A 19,685-nucleotide genomic window follows, 5' to 3' on the forward strand; every position below is an offset into this window, starting at 1 on the left:
TAGAAATGTAAAAAGAACATTTTTTAATGACTAGCTGTGGAGCAGAATATATATATATATATATATATATATATATATATATAGTAGTCAACATTTGAAGTGGATCAAAAAAGGCCATTAAAGTTGTCCTAAAACAAGAATAGGTATTGTTTTGGTTTTAGGACAGCTTTGATGACAGGTTTTGATCCACTTCAAATGTTGACTACTGCATATATATTAAAATATGACATTAACTTAAAATTAAAGTTACAATTAAAATACGACATTAACTTGCAACATTTCCAAATGGTGCTGTTTAACTTATACTTTTAATTAAAAATTTGTTTTCATTATATAAGCCTTTGTATTTAACCTGAAATATTTTTTACTTGCATTATTGAAATAAAAAATTATATGATAATTTACAGTGGCGGCCAAAATGATTAAAACACTAGTATTTTCACCAGCTAAAAAATTGTTTTACATCAGTTATTTCTTTTTTGCTGTAGTTTGTCAGTAGGAGTGTAAATTTCCAAACATTCATTTCGCCATTAATTGTAATAATTCAGATTTTTGTTTGTACAAGTAGTCTGATAACAGCCAGTCTGGAATGGCATGAGGAAACAGAATAAACTGAGACAGACTAAATCCAAAAGAACTGTGGTAACGTCTCCAAGATGCTTCAAGAAACCTACCTGCAAAGCCTCAGTACTGGTTTAGGCACTTGTGTAAAAATGCTGTAAAATGAGAATGCTTTAAAAATAATGTCATAAATAAATTTTCTTTATCAATTAACTTCTATTAAGTAAATTAAATCAAAATTGTGACCACGCTTTGCATTTAAAGCAGCTTTTGCCCTAGGTGCGCATAGTTATTCATTTAGCTTTGCGGGTAGGTTTTTTGAAACATCTTGGAGACGTTGCCACAGATCTTCTGGATTTAGTCTCCGTTTGTTCTGTATCTTCATGTCATTCCAGACAGACTAGATCAAGATGAGATCAGATCTCTGTGTGGAGCACTGGCTGTTGTCAGACTCCTTGTGCAAACAAAAATCTCACTGGATTACTACAATTAATGGCGAAATGAATGTATGAATTTACCACAGCTCTTGTTAACAGTATATGTGAAGCTACTGTACCGACAGATAAAATCTGAAGTTTAAATTAGTACAACAGCTTCTTTTTTAATGATTTGTAATTATTTTTGATATTCAGTATTTGAAATCATGTCTCAGTTCTACTAAATCTGTGTACTTGTGCTTATTCACCAAACATATGAGATTAGGAAACCAAGAAACCTACCAGTGTTTCCATTTACAATGTCGTCAAATAGAGATGAGCATTTATATAAGTTCAATAAAGATTTGTTCAAACAATGGTATGTAAAGTCACCGTGTAAATTTACTGGGATGTCTACATTTCATAATTGCAATATAAATTACCAAACTTTTATAGCTGGTGCTCTGGCCCAGATTGATTGTCAAGGCATTGCGTAAGAAATGGTTTCAGCAACAACTTATGATGGAATAGATATACATAAAACAATAAAATGTTGCTTAAAGAACACAATGAAGGTCACCAAGTTGTAAACACATTTCAATTAAAAAAAAAAAAAACCTGAAACATCACAGTAGTCCTAAAAAGGGTATAATGATTCTTTAGACACAGATCTACAAATATACAGATCTGACAATTATACACAATTTCAGTGCAGTTAAAATACCAGATCACTCTGAAAATAATCTGAAACAATCAAAGGCTTTGTGAAGTGAACAGTGAAGGAGACAAAAAGAAAAGTGTGATCACCCACAGTAAGAATGACTTCTTACATGTCATTTTAAAGCTGGATAAACAGAATGATTGACAAGAAAACAGCAGGAGAAGCTTATAGTTGATCTGCAGTTCTTCACTGAGAGTCCATTGATGCTGCCACTATGCCGTGCTGTCTTAACTGTGCTCTGATCATCTGATTCTTTGATTTCCACTCTTCCATCTGTGTGTGTAGGTGGAGGCAAGGCACAAGAGAGAGAGAAAGACTGAATGTATAAGCAAATGAAAGAGCAACAAAGTGCAGACATCTGACTTCAGAAGTACTATTAGCAGCAGATGTGCATATAGTGGAAATACCTCTTGTTTGAGAAGCTGATTGTCCATCCTCAGTCTATCCACACTATTAAGTTCCTCCTCCAGTCGTGCGTTGCTCTGACGAAGCTCTTGGATATAGTCACATGCCTTGGACAAGATCCCACCTTTACTCTACACAGAAGAACAGAACAGAATATGGGCATGTAGAGCTCTTCAGGTCAGGAGTATTATCGAGCGTGAAGTTTGGGGCAGATCGGACATTGTACACCTGAGTTATAACAACTTTCCATTTCATGGCGAAACATCAAAATTTGTCAGGCCGCCACGGACACGCCCTTTAACGAAAACGTAAGATCTTCGTAATTTAACATCGCAAAAGGCTTTAGATGACACTCACCAAATCTGGTGTTGATCTGCTTAAATCTCTAGGACAGGGGTGTCAAACTCTGGTGCCGGAGGGCCGCAGCCCTGCAGAGTTTAGATGCAACCCTAATTAAACACACCTAATCCACCTAATCAAGTGCTTCAGGTTTAATTGAAAACTGCATAGTATGTGATGGAGCAGGGTTGGAACCCTACAGGAACTGAGTTTGACACCCCTGCTCTAGGAGGAGTTTGTTTAAATACAACACCTGAAAATGCCAAAAACGGCATAAAAATTTGCAGAGAAAATTCTAAATAAGAGACTTTCTGTTGGGGTTTGGACTTCGTACCGGAGGACTTTTTTGTAGGTATTGGTGTGTCACATGCATCTACCGAATTCCGTACATATATGAGAAACACATCTTGAAAGGCACTTCGTTGAAATTTTATAGGTGGCGCTATCGAGCCATTTTGCCACAGCCACTTCTGAAACCCATATCAGATGTAAATTAATTTCACCACTTTTGAAGTGTGCAAAGTTTTATTAGTTTTCGAGTTTCAGCCCTCAAAAATGTGTTTCATTTTGGAGAACCATTGGTGCTCGGGCCCTAATTACTAAAACTAAAACAAAAAAAACAAAAAAATTAAAAAACTAAGACAACAACAATAATAATAATAATAATAATAATAAAATAAAACAAATTCAGAATATGAATAAAAATGTAAAGTATTCCCGTTATACTATACACTACTACAATAACACCGTACATTATACTTTTGAATAAAATATTCAAACTGGACACTGCTTGTTGCTTGTGCCAACTAAGCTTACTTGACCATTCTTGGTTGCATCCACATTGCAGTCAGGGATTGTTTTGGAAAGCTGGACAATCCAGTTGTTGATCTTGTCTCTGCGTCTGCGTTCCACTGAGAAAAAAAAAAAGTTTACACTCAGACAGAACTCCACAACACTTTTAAAGATGAATCTTTTCCAGTCTATTATGAAATAGTGCAGCAGGGATAGAGTAATATTGTGGAGCTGCTAATTTCTAACAAAACACAAAATAACCTTCATTGTGTTGAGCTCTCCGCTTGTCATCCCTGGAACCACGCGGTGTTCCGGACTTACTGTGAAGAATATAGGATTTGTTGAAGATGTTTGGAAGAAACAGATTACTGTGATTGGACATGTGGCTTTATGTATGTGATATAAGAGAACAACCTCTGTGGTGTTGTGGTGAGAACGTCCTGAGGCGACATCATTACATAGAGCTGACCTGCAAGAAAAGAAAGAAAGCCAGCTGAATCTAAAAACTATACACTTATGATATAATTAATAGGATTAAAAATGGGTAACTTACAGCTTTTAGCTAGCTATATTTAAATGATGATACATTTGGCAAAGTGAACAATTTTCATAGAGGAAATGCATCACTATTACACTTTTCAGAAGAACCAGAAACGACATTAAAGTGATAGTTCGCCCAAAAATGAAAATTCTGTCATTAATTACTCGCCCTCATGTCGTTCCAAACTCGTAGGACCTTCGTTCATCTTTAAACACAAATTAAGATAGTTTGGTGAAATCTGAGAGCTTTCCGACCCTGCATAGACAGCAACGCAACTGACACAATCAAGAGCCAGAAAGGTAAGAACATCATTAAAATAGTCAATGTGACTTCAGTGGTTCTACTGTAATGTTATGAAGCTACAAAAACACTTTTCGTGTGCAAAGAAAACAAAAATAATGACTTTATTCAACAATTTCTTCAAAGAAAGGCTATCTCTCTTAGTTCGTCATTTGTATATTTTGGTTCAAATAAGTAAGGCTGGGGAAAAAAAACTGAAAGTCGTCCTTTGTGTCAAAATCTTCAGATATGTTTCCGAGCATTCACAAGAGCACCATGATGCATACGTGACACTAGGTCTGTAAGATTCCGAACATTTTGGAATGGAGTCCGATTCTGAATCCTGGTTCTGAAATCGATGTAATTCAATTCCAAGAATCAATTCCTCACTGTTGGTTTCAATTCTTTTTCAGTTCTTGTTTTATTTAGATTGGAGGAACCTAATTCGCCATGACTGTAGGATATAAAGGTCTTAGAAAGAAGCCTTATCATAATATGAAGCATTTCTGTATTTAAATTGTAATTTTGTCTGCATTGCCCATGAAATCAGTCATAGCCCACAGTGCACCAGTGGACATGCGTTTATTGCATAAATGGAACAAGACATGTGCACAGTTCAGCTAAATGATGTTTACTTCAACGGTATACACTGAAACAAAATAACCAGAACATTAACAACAACACTGATGAGCTTGTGGTTTTTCCGTCAATCAGATGCACTCTCGGCCACTGATCTGTGCTCTCAGCGTTTTCTTTCAGAATTATCATTGGCTGAAAGAAAGGTTAAAAACATAGCATTTTATTTAAGATGGAAATAGGATCAAGACCCTCGATCACATCATGACCTTTTCTGTCATGCAGTGCTCAAAATTATGGACAATATAAGCCAGTTCCACCATAAATAACTTCTGAACCTGGTTGAACTGGTTCATTAAAACGTTCTATCCGAAAGAACCTTTTTGTGGAAACGAATCAGACTTCTAATCAATATTAGCGAGCAAGAGGCAAATTAATGGGTGCTTAACCGGAAGGCTGCATCCTCAAACCGAGACAAGCTCAGTACCGTCTCTTTCCATTCAGTTTATTTTCGTGAATCGACATTCAGCTACATTTGATGACAGCAGCCTAGATGCAGCCTTAATATGATGCAGCCTTTTGTTTGGATAAGCTTTGTTGAACTGAAAACGGCTCTGAATGGGTAGTCGATTCCCCTTGATAGCATCGATTCCATAAAAAAGTCTTGGTAAACATGTCTGAAGATGTCTGGCTGACATGGAACAGAAGAAATTGTTGAGTGAAGTCATTGTTTTTTTGTTTTCTTTGCACACAAAAAGCATTCTCATAGCTTCATAAAATTAAAGTTGAACCACTGATGTCATATGGACTATATTAACGACGTCCTTACTACCTTTCTGGGCCAGCTGCATTGCTGTCTGTGCAGGGTCAGAAAGTCTCAGATTTCATCAAAAATATCTTAATTTGTGTTCCGAAGATGAACGAAGGTCTTACAGGTTTGGACCAGCATGAGGTTGAGTAATTAATGACAGAATTTTAATTTTACGGTAAATGTAGTTTGGAATTACCTGCAGGGGTTGGCTGAGATAGATCAGCTGTGTGGAGATTGGTTACCATGGTGCCTGCAGTTGTGTCAGAGATGGTGGCAGGATAGTAGTATTGAGTCTCAGACGTCTCTCCCTCTAGACTCTCAGACTGAGCGATAACAGCCTGTAAATACATGGACAACCACCTTTTTGATATAGAAAGGTTTCAACAACAAGCTTGAATTTCAACTGCCGTTAAAAACAAGTAATACCTGGGTTACAGCCGGCGCTGCTGCCTGTGTTACTGTGGGAAACCCAGTCACCACACTGACTGCTGCAGCCCCATCTGCCTGTCCTTCTACCTGCCCATCAGCCACGTGGATCACGCGGTAGGTTACCTGAACCACGGAAGTCAAGTGATTAATCATCATATTTCATGATCTACATTACTATGCATACATGCGTCACACATACCTGACCCCCTGTTCCTTCCGTCTTTACAAGATGATACTTAATTTGCTGATCTGAGGAAAATGTGGCAGCTGACTGGATGGCTGCGATAGCCAGTGGGTCATCTACTGTTTCAGAAACACCTGGTAAAGTAGCACACACACAGGTTATTTTTGAGTAACTCCTAAAAGAACGGGATGTAGATTTATCATGTCAATTTCAACATGAAGTTATTTGATTTCTAAGCAGCCTAAAATGTCATGGTTTGGGCTTTTTTTATAGAATGGTCTTTTTGGTCATAACCTTCACAAAGTTTGAAAACAATAGTGTTTTCATGACGCGTCATCAACCAGTCATATTGGTGGCACTGAAGGTAAACAATGCCACTGAACCGCACGAAACTCACACATTTTGCTGATTACTGCTGCTGAAAATGATCAATTATTGTCTTTTTTGGGCTGTACTAATACCAGGAAAATTAGGTGTACTATAGACTGCCAAAAGTTTTAACAAATCAAAAGAGAGAAGAAGTGCAAACCCTCTATAGGAAAACAAAGCCAAAACCCATGCATTTTAGGCAACTAAGAAAAGAGGATGTATGGTCAGCCTACTGAACCTACTGATGGGTTTGTTCTTGCTAAAGAAAATTTGAAGTTTGTTTCTTGATGTGCAGGCACATGTACTTCATATTTTGTTTAGCACTAGATGGTGCTATGCAGGCGGTAACTAAACTGAAACTAAAGCCAGACTGTCAACAAAGCATTTGTATGTTGTTCATTTCCTTAAACACACTACGACCCAGAATGACAAAGGAACTTATGGACTGTTCAATATAAGCATCTCACCGTCATGCAGTATGGGAGAATCTTCAGAATCAGGACTGGACTGTTCTCTAAAAAAAGGAAACAAAACGCATATTTATGCTACACATCCGTATCTACTTAAATGTTTATATTACATTATATTAAAGCATAAGCGTTTAAAATAAACATTACAAAACTCACACTTACATTAACACTCTGTCTTTTCAGAGAATATAAAATCGCTTCAGATAACATTGCAGGAGTGAGGATTTTAACTGAATGATGAAGCTAAGGTGTGACTCAAGTATAAAAGTGAAGGTGAAACTCACTTCATATTTTAAGCAAACTGGAGTCTGGGCTTCAGCTTTGTGGTCCTCAAACGTAACATTCACTACAAAAAAACAAACAGCAAGTAACAACAGGAGCGCATTTGATACCCAATCCTTATACAAGGGGACTTGGCGTATATCCTGCTCTTAAAATGTCCAACAACTCAAAGCAGGTGTGACGTCGGCGTGGTTTGTGTATTTTACGCCGCTGCGTTAAAAGTCCCATCACACCAATGTGTTGACAAACCGCCTGCAAAGCTATAGATAGCTCACTTTATGAACTGATCATTCGTTTTTACATATAACCGTGATATTATATCACTGGCATTAGAATAACTTCGACTAACTTGGCAAGAAGCAAAACAAAAGTCGGCACAAAGCAGCATTAGCATTTGAGCTAAGCTAAGACAGATGACTGAAAACCACCCCGCCAAAAAGTTTGTATGTATGACTAATAATAATCCATATTATCGTTTCCCCAAAAACATTTCTTAGTTACATTTAATAGAGAGTTACCTGTTTATCTTTAGCAGCAAACGTGTAAGCAACATATCCTTTCTACGCCTGTGCAGCAGTCTTTCTAAATTTTAATGTTAATGTTAATGTTAGTCACGAGAGGGCGCCATACACAATAACGTCATCATTTTACTTTATGTGTATTGAAAGAAGTTTATTAGGGCATGTTTATAACAAATACACATGCTAAAACATTACATCTTTCATCACATCAACATATGATCCCAATCCAAACACGACCTTAATTTTATTTTAGAATTCATACTTGAAAATAATGGCAAACAGTGGATTCACTTTACTTTATAAAACATAATCCCACATCCAAGGTACATCATTTTACATGGTATTTAAGGGACATGCATCACACGACAGTGTTTTTGACATCAGCATCACCCAAACCAGTGCATAAATATGTTACAATTGAAAGTTGAAGTCTGAAGTCGGCCTGTCTGTTCATCTCTCATCATTTCTGAGGGTAGAAACACAGATTTCATTAACTGTTATTTTTGATGTAGTTAGAGGATTTATAATTTGGTTTAGGGAAGTGGTGTTGTACCAAGAGAATCAATGTACATTTAGAGAAGCTCTGACAATAGTGGGAGAGTCAGGAAAGCTAGCAGGAGCGCCACTCCACTGTGCTGCATGACACACCAGGCAGAACAGGTCTGAAGCTTACCTGGAAACAAAAAAAACAATATAGCAGGCTGATCAACATCTGTCGGTCACAGATTCATTACAATAGAATAAATAAATTATAAAATTTCACAGAGGTCCCAAAAACAACTAAAAACCAAGGCTATCATGTTACAATTACGTTGATAATTATAACACAGTGAAGTTGCCAAAACAAAAGCAAGATGTAATAAATGTTAAAGTTTTATGGTCTTACTCTTGTCCACGATGTGAGCGGCTGACTGTTCGACACGTTGTTTAATGAAGCAGCTGTAGCTTTTGGGTTTGTCATCTGAGAATCCTTTCAAAAGAAGTTTACACGTGTTTTCCTCAATGGAAACATTGGCACGGTTTTTGAAGGTGCTGTCTGGGACTTGGGTGCTGTTAGTAGAGCCAACCACCTTATTCTCTGTCGTGTAGTAGCAATTCTTCGGGAGCTTGGGGTCTGAATCTGGAGTGAACTTGCAGAACATTTCCAGGTTTTGCTCCTTATTAACACAGGCTGTAAGCTGAAGGTTAGACTGGGCAGAAGCAACACCTAAAAAAAAAATGATAACGCCAATTTAGCCTCAAGCTTGTTGAACCATTTAAACTGGTAAAAAAACGGTTTAGATGAGTTCTAAGATATTCATACACAAAAGGAAGAAAATAAGGAACAATGAAAGTTCTTTTCTTCTCTTTTCTATAAACACGTGATGAAAACTATGAGAACAAAATTTACCTAACAGGAAGAAGGTTGCAAAGGCAGCACAGTACATCATCCTGACCAGAGTAAATTGCATATATATGTGCACACAGTGGAACCTGGAAAACAAACACAAGACAAGTCACTCAAAACACAATATATTAATACTGATCACCTCAGTAGTGTATACTATTTGTATCATGCCTAAAACAAGAGCATTTGGTTTGTTAGGACAATATCTGACAAAATCTGGAATTTGAGGGTGCAAAAAAAAAAACAAAATATTGAGAAAAATCACCTTTAAAGTTGTCCAAATTAAGTTCTTAGCAATGCATATTACTAATCAAACATTAAGTTTGACATATTTGCAGTAGGAAATTTACTAAATATCTTCATGGAACATGATCTTTACTTAAGATCCTAATGATTTGGCATAAAAGAAAAATATATAATTTTGACCCACACAATGTATTGTTTGCAACAAATATACCCTTTCTACTTATGACTGGCTTTGTTGTCCAGGGTCACTTTTCAGGACTTTAAATAAGTGTCCACCTGCATGCATACTAATAAATTTATACGCATGAGGTTTGAAATAAAAAAACGATATATTCCTGGCAATGTTTACTGACTATAAACACGCGCTTTCATATTGCCACTGCAGCGAATTTCTCAATATGGGTGGGGTCATGGCATATCTGAGCACATACAAACAAACAAACAAACAAACGTAAAAAGTATTATTGTAACAAAAGCACACGGATACATGAACCTCACCTAAACCACACACAGCGTTCGGTCAGAAACCCCTTGGAGACTCGTAAAAACTAGACTGGCAGGCTATGTCAAGAACTCCCTACAAGGCCCCGTGCATCTCTTTTATCTGAGGCAAGACTGAACTCGTGAAGATTCTTTTGAAATGACATGTGCCATGGGACATTCTTTGGCAAAAATTCAGTTCGGGTTTCAGCAATAAAAATAGTTCAACTCTTTAAAAATGTTAAAGTGGCTTCACGATATCATTTATTGGGATAGCATGTTTTATTTCAACTTAATTCCACTTTAACGCGTCGTGAACAGAAGTCAAGGTAGCCAACTCATTTTTAGGGTGGGTGGCGTTGTGACTAACGAGGACCAGACCTCTGAGCGCTCGAGTTAAGCATCCAGTGGCGTCGTTGATTTTATATCGCTATATAGATGTTCAGGCGGGATGCAAATGAGTTTGTTGAGGTTCTTACCTTTTCTTTTCTGCTTTCGGATGCTGCAGCTGTTGGTCCGTTATTGAGGCAACTCCCTCAGTGATCACTACAGAAGGCAGAGTGATGATGGGATTAAGTAAGGAGAGATACACGCCCATATACATCACGCTGTGTCATTGGAATAGAACTACGACCTGCCCATTACCAAAAGCTCAAACGTGTGTATACAAGTTGTTCAAAAAAAAAAAAAAAAAAAAAAAAAAATATATATATATATATATATATATATATATATAACAAGATATCCCTAGTTAAATGTATCTAGACATATAGTAAATAAAGTTGGCAATATTGTAAAAATGCAAAGATTACTGCGCAAACAGTAATCTTTAAAGGTACCTCAGATATTTTATTGTGCACCCAAATGTAGCTTTTCCCTCAAAACCAGGATACTTCAGGAGTCTTCAGAATTCGGTAAGACTCGGAAACTTAAGGGCTCCATCTTGTAAGTTCAGAGAACTGCCCTTTTTGAAAAGGTGCCTAGTTTCCAGAGGGTTCTGCCAGTGTGTCTAAGCTGCTGCCTCAAGAATCTGTTCATGTTTACAGTAGAAAGTCCTACTGCAACCTAGGTAAGATCCAAAAAGAAGTAACGATGTTTTAAACTACACCACTTAAAGACAAAACGTCACCAGTCTGACATTACTAAAATGTAATTGTAACAAGCATGACTGTACATGCACGAGTGAGTAATTTATTGCTGAATCATTAGGTTTTATTGGATATTGCATTGAATCTTATAAAAGGATGTTTGTAAATGTAAACTGAGATATTTGTATATTTGTATTAGTGGGTGCAGGACACTATAGTTCATTTATGTGAGGATAGTGAGGATAGCAAAAAAAAAAAGTAACCTATGACATATTATACCCAAAAAAATCTTAATACAGTGGACTACCAGTAAAACTGATACAAATTTGGGACCAACAATTCTTCACACTTTGACCTGACCATTGCTTAAGCATTTTTCCTTTTTGCACCACAGACTGAACAGACTTAAGCATTGCTTGGTGATATTATTGATAGTTGTGTAAATATTGTCATACTAAAAGTTGTCTAAATTTTTGGTTGATTGTAATCCATTACATACCTTTCTATCAATGTTATCTGACATTTTCAAGATGAATTTGTTCTAACTCTGAGTTCTTGTCATATTTTATCATCATTTTCTAAACTATAGCAAATAAACTGTGATAATGTGAAACATGTTAAAGGCGTCTGAATACTATTTGGTTTGGCTGCATATATATACAATATTGGAAACATATTTTTAAAATTATGCTATATTTTCAGGAAGGTCGTCCCTCTGAATGGGATCATCATATTTTTGAAGTCCTCTGTTTTAAAACTCCCTGTCTAAAATGGGTTTCTGGCATATAACATCTCTGTTTACAATAAAATGCAATGTAGTTAAATCTCTGATGAAGCTAACTAACAACTGTAATCATTTATAACAAATACCAGCACTTTTACATTGTCAAATGTGTGTTGATAAGTCAAAAGATCTGCACAGGTTACGCTCTACATTCCTTTATTGTTTTCTGTGACATTTCTCCATATAGATCCTTCAAAAAATAAGACGAAGCAATGGGAAGACAAAGGTTTTCCTCACAAATATAAGTGCGTGGAATGTGCATGTTGGTGCTTGAATATATTGCTGTGCAGTACTTGTGAGTCAAAATTAAACAGACAAAAGCACTACATTTCTAAAGCTCAGATTATACCTTAAGTAAACCTAAGGCACTTAAGGTTAGTGCAAGGAAGCATGTGTGAAAAGCAGTTATGGTGTGGAAGCGCACAGTGCAATTATGCATGTGCATACAGCAACATGCGAGCGCAATGGAAGACACATAGAAATACATGTAAGAGTATATTCACTTAATACTTAATAGTCTCATTCTTATGCACTTGAGCTCTGTTCCAGGCCTGTATTATTCTTTCCCTTTAACAAAAAGTCCTTGAATTGTTGTATACAGAATATTTAGTTGCATCATGTGTGAGTGTTGCAATATAATATGTCAGCAGTGGTGATGTCCTTCAGACAGAGCTGTCCTTATTGAGGTGATGAACAGAAGCGCCAAGACAATGATAAACTAGTATAATGCATTTTTGCACAGGACAAATTGCAAGGATCGATAAACCAGCCAACTGATCAATGAGATTACAGATTACTCTTACAAAGATTTCACTCAATTATTTCTAAAAATGTTACAAAAATGTCAGCAATAAAAATTATATCTTTTTTAGCTACTATGACTTGATTTGAAGGAAGCGCATAAGTGATACTGTATAAAGGTCCTATGCCTTATATCAAAACAATAATATATATATTTCTTATAATAGAGAATATATTGCCTGTTCATCTCAAGCTTCGGCATATGATTTTTGGTGCCATCCCTCATCTAATGCAACTGACAAGCATGCTGCATTCAGTAATACTAATCTTACCGTACATGATCATTTCATAGATTGTGTTAAACAGCTGCATTATTTGCTGTTATAAAACTCTTGGCTGTAAATGTTTAGATCGAAATATTTAAATCAACGTACACTACTGTTCAAATGTTTTGGGTCAGTAGGAGTTTTTTTTTGTCTCTTATGCTCACCAAAGCGGCATTTATTTGATTAAAAACACAGTAAAAAGTTATATTGTAAAATAGTTTTATAATTTTAAAATTATTTATTCCTGTGATGGCAAAGCTGAATTTTCATTACTTCAGTCTTCAGTGTCACATGATCCTTTACAAATCAGTCTAATATGCAGACTTGGTGCTCAAGTATCATGTCTTAATATTATCATTGTTGAAAACAGTGCGCTGCTTAATATTTGTATTTCTTTAGTTTTTAGCATTTATGTGTATTTGAATCCTTTCCAATGATGAATGTATGATTTTAAGATCCATCTTTTCACCCTGAGGACAACTGAGGGACTCATATACAACTATTACAGAAGGTTCAAGCGATCACTGATGCTCCAGAAGGAAAAAACGATGCATTAAGGGCCAGGTGTGTAAACTTTTGAACAGAATGAAGATGTGTAAAAAATTTTTGCCTAAATATCATATATACATATTTTTTTTCATTTAGTACTGCCCTTCGGAAGCTACAGAAGATATTTACATGTTTACCAGAAGACAAATAAGTTCAATTTACCCTGATCTTCAAATTCAAAACGTTCTCCCGGCTCCTAATGCATTGTGTTTCCTTCTGAAGCATCAGTGAGCATTTGAAACTTTTGTAATAGTTGTATATGAGTCCCTTAGTTGTCCTCAGTGTGAAAAGATGGATCTCAAAGTCATATAGTCATTGTTGGGTTGATTTTCAAGAGTTCAAAGACACAAAAATGTTGAAAAACCAAAGAATTTGTGGGATCTAAAATGATTTATCTCAAGAACAGTGGGCAGTTTAGCTGTTTAGGACAAACAAAGGACTAATGAACAACTATCATTTAAAAAAAAAAAACAAAAAAACAGGTGTGGATCATTCAGGTAAAAACACAGTATTAAGAATCAAATGTATGTAAACTTTGAACTGTGTCATTCTTATAAATTCAACTATTATTTTCTCTTGTGGGCTAGATGTAAATGTCTCAGGTCAGTGCTAAATAAAAAATAATGCATTTTGTATGATCTCTCTTATTTTAGTAAAATAATTAACATTTTGCAGATTCTGCAAGGTGTATGTAAACTTTTGACCTAAACTGTATGTCTTTACTGTCACTTTTGATCAATTTAATGCATCCTTTCTGAATAAAAGTGTTTTTATTTTTTTCCAAAACTCTTACTGGCCTCAAACTTTTGAACAGTAGTGTAGTATAACAATAGTAGTTTGCAACTTGACTACCTTCAAATGGCATTTAGTTGGAAGTCTTTAGGTGATAAGAACATGTTCACCACCCTAATTTGCATTGGATACTAATGTTCTTTTTATGTTTAACTGCATTTTGGGCATATACACTTGACTGGATCACATGCATCATGTGTTTTTATTCACTGTGAATCCTGAGGATGTAATGATGATGATCTCCACAAACTGTAGGGGCTGTAAAAAAGAAAAACCAACACAAAAGGCAACATAACCATGTAAGATAAAAAAAATTAATAAATATAAATGTAAATTAAAATGTGGAAGGCAGTTGAATGTGAGAATGGCTTTGAGTTTTAGCCTGCTCGATGTACTGTAGGTCTGGTCATGCTGACAGAAGCCCAAGAGAAACGGGAAGTGAAATAATGACTGCGACCATCAAAGGTCCAGAGTGAAAGAATATACTTAATGCAGAGCACACCAGAAGATTTCCTGAAACAGAGAGACAAATTATGAACAACTTGAGTAATGACTTGAGAGCAGACAGGTTGCGAAAGCATATTGATTGTGAAAGCCCACAGATTTTGAAAGAAGAAAATGTGACAAGATACCACCTTTAATTTAAACTCCAACAGGCATTGCATAACTACAAGGTAATATTTATTGTCTTTTAGCATATGTTAAAGAGGTCTTGCTGAGGCATGTTGAAACTCACTTTGGTGGAATGCCATGCTGTTCTCCTTCCAGGTGCTGCCCTGATAAACCCTGCAGGTGTAGGTGTACGCACGGTCGTCTGACATTGGCATCCAGGTGAGGCGACAAATGTTAGGTTCCACAAGGGTCACATTGGCACGGCGTCGGGTCTCGATAGGTGGGATCATGTGGACCGGGGTGTTTGGGTAGGTGGATCCCATGATTCGCCCGTCCTGTTTGAACTCGCAGAATGGCCCAGGGATCTTGTGGGTCTCTGGGAATTCACAGTCAACCCGGAGGTTCTTCTCAATGTAAGTAATGCAGGAGTACATCTGTGGCCCTCGAGGGGTGTTCCAGAACCAAGAGTTAAAATCCAGGAAGCTGGGTTTCTGGTATGGATTCGTTGCAGTGATCACACCCACCATACATAACAGGCATGCTACTGGGAAAAAAACACAAGCACTTTAAAATATGACATATGATTTATATAATATATTTTAAAATGCAATTTATTCCTGTGATCAAAGCTAAATTTCCAGCATCATTAATCCAGTCTTCAGTGTCGCATGATCCCTCAGAAATCATTCTAATATGTTGATTTGCTGTTCAATAAACATGTATTATTATTATTATTATTATTATTATTATTATCAATATTTAAAACCTTTTTTTCAGAATTTTTTGAGGAATAGAAAGATCTAAAGATCAGCATTTATCTGAAATAATAAGTATTTGTAACATTATACAGTACAATTCAAAAGCTTGGAGTCAGAAATTATAGAAATTAAATTGATCAAAAGTGATGATAAAGGCATTTACAATGTTACAAAAGACTTCTATTTCAGATAAATGCTGTTCCTCTCAGCTGTTTTCAACATAATAATAAATGTTTTTTTGAGCAGCAAATCAGAATATTAGAATGATTTCAGAAGGATCACGTGACTGGAGTAATGATGCTAAAAATTCAGCTTTGAAATCACAGGAATAAATTACATTTTAAAACATTAAAATAGAAAACAATTATTTCAAAATGTGACTGTTTTTGCTGTACTTTGGAAATAAATGCAGGCTTGGTGAGCAGAAGAAACCTCTTTAAAAACATTAAAAATCTTTAAAACATGACTAGTAGTGTATATGTAGCCTATATGTAGCATTTTTAATATATACATGGAAAAGTGTTATGAGCACTCAAAAAAAAGACTACACAGTGTAAACTATTTTTGGAGAAGCAAATGTAAGGAAGGGGAACTGGAACTGATTACTTTGGCCAGTATTTTTTCTGTACTCTCTAACCTTGGGATGTTTGGATCAGGTGTCTCTACTTCCTGCTGCACGTTGATTATTTATATGGTTGGTTGTTCACATGATATCAAAACATGCTTTAACCCTCTTGTGCTGTTTTGTCATTTTGTCTTGTGTTGTTTTGTCATGTGTTGTTTTGTCATTGACCAAAAAATGGTCAAAAAATTTACTTCATCAAAATGGTACAAAACTTGGTAAAGGCAAATGGTGTTGAAACAATGGCGGACTGCTTACAGCTCACTCAGGGCGGGTCTATGCTAAAACGCCAGTGTCTGTCAACAGATGTGGGAGGGGCCTGTGCAAAACTACGTCACTCTACGCCAAGAATCTGTGAACGGCTTAATCTGTAAAAGTGGTTATAATTTATGGAGATTAAAAAAAAAAGCACTGGGTGGATTTTTATCATTATAGGGTGGATGTGTACACACTGCCAACACTTATTTCAGTTCAAACAACATGTAAAAGTGAATTTAGCATCCGATGACCTCTTTAAATATAAATTGCCTTAAAATTTTAAAAGCTTTTCCATGTATAATATTCCATGTAGTTGTTTAGTTCAAATGACGTCATAATAATAATTATACTACAAATTTCAAAGAATTGTTTAAAATATTTTAGATAACGCATTTGTTAGCCAATGTTTACCATTTTAGCTACCTAATTACATACAGTATAGCTACAGGCCCTCAAATCTTCTCACAACATTTACGTAAATGGAACTTTCTGTATTAATGTTATTTTAAGTAGACTTGTTAAGTCCTATTAAGAAGCCTGTATTTATTACTTAATTTTCACGCTAAAATTAAAATAAAAAAAGACATGTTACTTACATAACACAAAACAAGCTGCTACTGAAGGATTAGACTTCATTGCCTCTTCTGTTCAGGCTCTAAACTTCCTTCTTTAAACAACTGTGGAGAAAAATGTTAAACATGTTGGACCTACACAAAAAGCACGCATGAGCTCCAAAACATTAAACACTACCTGGGAGAGATTCAAAGGTCATTATGTGGCCCACCATTTTATAGGTGACACAGCCTGATATCTCAGTATCAGACATCTTTCTACCATATTTCTTCTCTACAGCTTTCAAACATTGGTCTATTCAAAATAGGGGTCTGCAAGTAACAAATTCCGTCGGGTTAAAACTCGCACTAAATTACCGCATACCGCAGACCGACCCATCCCATATCTGTTCAAGGATAGTTCACGTCATTCTGTTTACATGTTTCTTTTACTGAAACTAACGCTTGAGCATCTAAAAACACATGCAAATACATGCTGCCATATAGCTAAAAGATAATGTTTCTGTTACCTCCAAGCCGATATATTCGGCCGTGTCCTCTTCTGCACGTCAGGACACTCGAGCTTTCCAGAAGATGCGAGTCGATGGAGAGATGCTGATGCTGAGGAAGCGGCAGCTTCAACACAGTCGAGCACAGACCGCAGCCACCGGGTCCTGCATGCACTAATATCAACTCTGCTTACGGCGACAATCGTGTCTCTGACTAATCTTGAATGGCTTCTTCTAAATTTTCCCCTTTATTAAAATAAGTGGACACCCTTTACATCGCTTATACAGATAGGCGGGCTATGTCTGCGCTTGTGGCTATAAATGTAACCCCTTTTTAGACATTATTAAGGACGTGGTAACTTCCAAAAGACCCCATAGGCCTACATAGGCTATATTTAGTCATCTGTGGGAATTTGCGCAAATGATCACGCAGCAGGTTTGAGAAATTGAGCTTGTCAGTGTTAAGATTTCCACCAGCAGAGGTCGCTGTATGCTAGAAATTAAGAGCTGCAGTTACACTTCTACGTGCAATGGAGGTGAAGAGAGTTTAGGTTTAAAAGGTTAGTTCACTCAAAAATGAAATTCTGTCATTGATTACTCACCCTCAGTGTTGGGGAAAGTTACTTTTAAAAGTAATGCATTACAATTTTGCATTACTTCTAAGTTAGTAACTAAAGTAAGTTAGTTACTTTTTATGGAAAGTAATGCATTACATTACTTTTGCGTTACTTTTTACATCTGGGCAGGGCTTGCTTCTTTGTTTTTAATATAAAAATGAATCTGTATTTTGTAAGTAAGATGAATTAATGCATGTTCACATTTAGTCTAGAATACAGTAACATCATGTTTACTCCCAATTTCCCGACAGGAAACTTGTTAATCAATAAATGGGGAAAAAAGTAACTGGCGTTACTTATTTAAAAAAGTAACTCGGATATTTTCTTAGAAATTCAAAAAGTAATGTGTTACTTTACTGGTTATCAACCACATTTCAGTCTCCACCACCAATGTCATCATAACTTCCTGTGTTTTTGCTTCTGTATATATATTTTTTTTTTTGCTTGCCTCTTTAAACTTAATTTTTATGTCAGCAATTTGCTAAGTGCCTTCTTTAAATAGAGACCAAACTTAAGCCTGTGCTCCAAAGCATTCAAGATATACAACATCTTAACTTGAAAATTTCATTTTCAGGTCTATTCTCAGAAAGTGTTTAACAGGTAATGGTTAACAGATCATAACTATTCCATGAAATAATAATAATTAGTACCATAGTACCATAAAATCCAATAAAAATACAAAATATTAAATAAACTTATCAGTTGAAAATACTGTACATTTCTTTAAAAAAGTTAAATAAATAAATACAAAATCTGTCATTTTTTAGGTTAAAAAATGTTAGTCATTTAGCCTATTGTGGCAAATTATCCAAGTGATTTTTCTAAATAAAAAAAAAAAAAAAAAAAAGTAGGTTGGGGATTTTGTTTTATCCATTAGTTGTTAATTAGATGAAGGTCTGAATCTGCAAATCTGGATGTGCAGTCAATTGTACGAAAGGGAAGGACTTTAAACTGATTAAATAAATGGAGAAATTCGGCATACAACACCAGAGAGAGATCTGTTCCTGCACTAAAATATTGAATTATGCCATTAAAAAAAATCTAAATAAGATTCATACAATACATTCAAAAAATAGACTAGAAAATAGGTTGAATTTTCACTCTGTGAGAAATTAGAAATTAGAAACAAAAAATTAGAAATTTCTCATGGACAGGAAACTTGTTAATCAATAAATGGGGAAAAAAGTAACTGGCGTTACTTATTTGAAAAAGTAACTCAGATATTTTCTTAGAAATTCAAAAGTAATGCGTTACTTTACTGGTTACTTGAAAAAAGTAATATTATTACGGAACTCGCGTACTTGTAATACGTTACCCCCAACACTGCTCACCCTTATGTCGTTCCAAACCTGTAAGACCTTAATTCATCTTTGGAACATAAATTAAGATATTTTTGATGAAATCTGAGAGCTTTCCATGTTGTAGAAACACAACTAACACGTTCAAGGCCCAGAAAGGTAGTAAAGACATTGTTAAAATAGTCCATGTGACATCAGTGGTTCAACCTTAATTTTATGAAGCTACGAGAATACTTACAAAAATAATTTTTCAACATTTTCTTCTCCTTCGTGTCAGTCTTTGATGTGTGATCACAAGAGTACCACAACGCATGTGTGTGATGCTACTGACGCAGCAGCCTGTGTTTTGACATAGAAACCACTGTTTACAA

General features: G+C 35.7%; 2 protein-coding genes across 6 annotated transcripts; both read right to left on the minus strand.

Moving 5' to 3' along the window:
- Positions 1–1,361: 1,361 nt before the first annotated feature.
- Positions 1,362–10,725, minus strand: usf1l (upstream transcription factor 1, like). Of its 4 annotated transcripts, XM_051110687.1 has the most exons (11): positions 7,694–7,811; positions 7,178–7,239; positions 6,891–6,937; positions 6,070–6,188; positions 5,868–5,993; positions 5,638–5,779; positions 3,649–3,703; positions 3,496–3,554; positions 3,259–3,353; positions 2,106–2,234; positions 1,362–1,971 (listed from the first exon to the last, which is right to left on the minus strand). In XM_051110687.1, exons 2-11 carry the CDS (start codon positions 7,180–7,182, stop codon positions 1,885–1,887), a joined length of 864 nt encoding a protein of 287 aa, XP_050966644.1. In that variant the 5' UTR covers positions 7,183–7,239; positions 7,694–7,811; the 3' UTR covers positions 1,362–1,884. The 4 variants fall into 4 exon arrangements, 1 of the variants encoding a protein (XP_050966644.1); XR_007827819.1 differs by lacking the exons at positions 1,362–1,971; positions 2,106–2,234; positions 3,259–3,353; ... (4 more) ...; positions 6,070–6,188; positions 6,891–6,937 and adding exons at positions 8,267–8,369; positions 8,583–8,903; positions 9,087–9,169; positions 10,289–10,355; positions 10,649–10,725 and having other exon boundaries at positions 7,214–7,239; positions 7,694–8,162; XR_007827818.1 differs by lacking the exons at positions 1,362–1,971; positions 2,106–2,234; positions 3,259–3,353; ... (4 more) ...; positions 6,070–6,188; positions 6,891–6,937 and adding exons at positions 8,250–8,369; positions 8,583–8,903; positions 9,087–9,169; positions 10,289–10,408 and having other exon boundaries at positions 7,214–7,239; positions 7,694–8,162.
- Positions 10,726–13,550: 2,825 nt separating this feature from the next.
- Positions 13,551–17,854, minus strand: si:ch211-215c18.3 (uncharacterized). 2 transcript variants are annotated; one of them, XM_051110690.1, is made up of 4 exons: positions 17,421–17,854; positions 16,936–17,016; positions 14,826–15,242; positions 13,551–14,602 (listed from the first exon to the last, which is right to left on the minus strand). In XM_051110690.1, the coding sequence occupies exons 2-4, from the start codon at positions 16,973–16,975 to the stop codon at positions 14,496–14,498; spliced, it is 564 nt and encodes a 187-aa protein (XP_050966647.1). In that variant the 5' UTR covers positions 16,976–17,016; positions 17,421–17,854; the 3' UTR covers positions 13,551–14,495. The 2 variants fall into 2 exon arrangements, with proteins under 2 accessions (XP_050966647.1, XP_050966646.1); XM_051110689.1 differs by having other exon boundaries at positions 14,826–15,245.
- Between the last annotated feature and the right edge of the window lie 1,831 nt (positions 17,855–19,685).

Source organism: Labeo rohita, chromosome 5, assembly GCF_022985175.1.
Source record: "Labeo rohita strain BAU-BD-2019 chromosome 5, IGBB_LRoh.1.0, whole genome shotgun sequence".
NCBI lineage: Eukaryota > Metazoa > Chordata > Actinopteri > Cypriniformes > Cyprinidae > Labeo > Labeo rohita.

Excerpts from the sequence above, each read along its gene's own strand:
- usf1l (XM_051110687.1), bottom strand. Across the intron at positions 5,994-6,069 it reads CGGAAGGAACAGGGGGTCAG|GTAACCTACCGCGTGATCCA; the intron begins GTATGTGTGACG and ends TCCGTGGTTCAG. Across the intron at positions 3,704-5,637 it reads ATCTCAGCCAACCCCTGCAG|GTCAGCTCTATGTAATGATG; the intron begins GTAATTCCAAAC and ends CTTTTCTTGCAG.
- si:ch211-215c18.3 (XM_051110689.1), bottom strand. The coding sequence starts at position 16,975 with ATGAAGTCTAATCCTTCAGTAGCAGCTTGTTTTGTGTTAT. Across the intron at positions 15,246-16,935 it reads AGCAGCTTGTTTTGTGTTAT|TAGCATGCCTGTTATGTATG; the intron begins GTAAGTAACATG and ends TTTTTTTCCCAG. Across the intron at positions 14,603-14,825 it reads CAGCATGGCATTCCACCAAA|GAAATCTTCTGGTGTGCTCT; the intron begins GTGAGTTTCAAC and ends TCTCTGTTTCAG.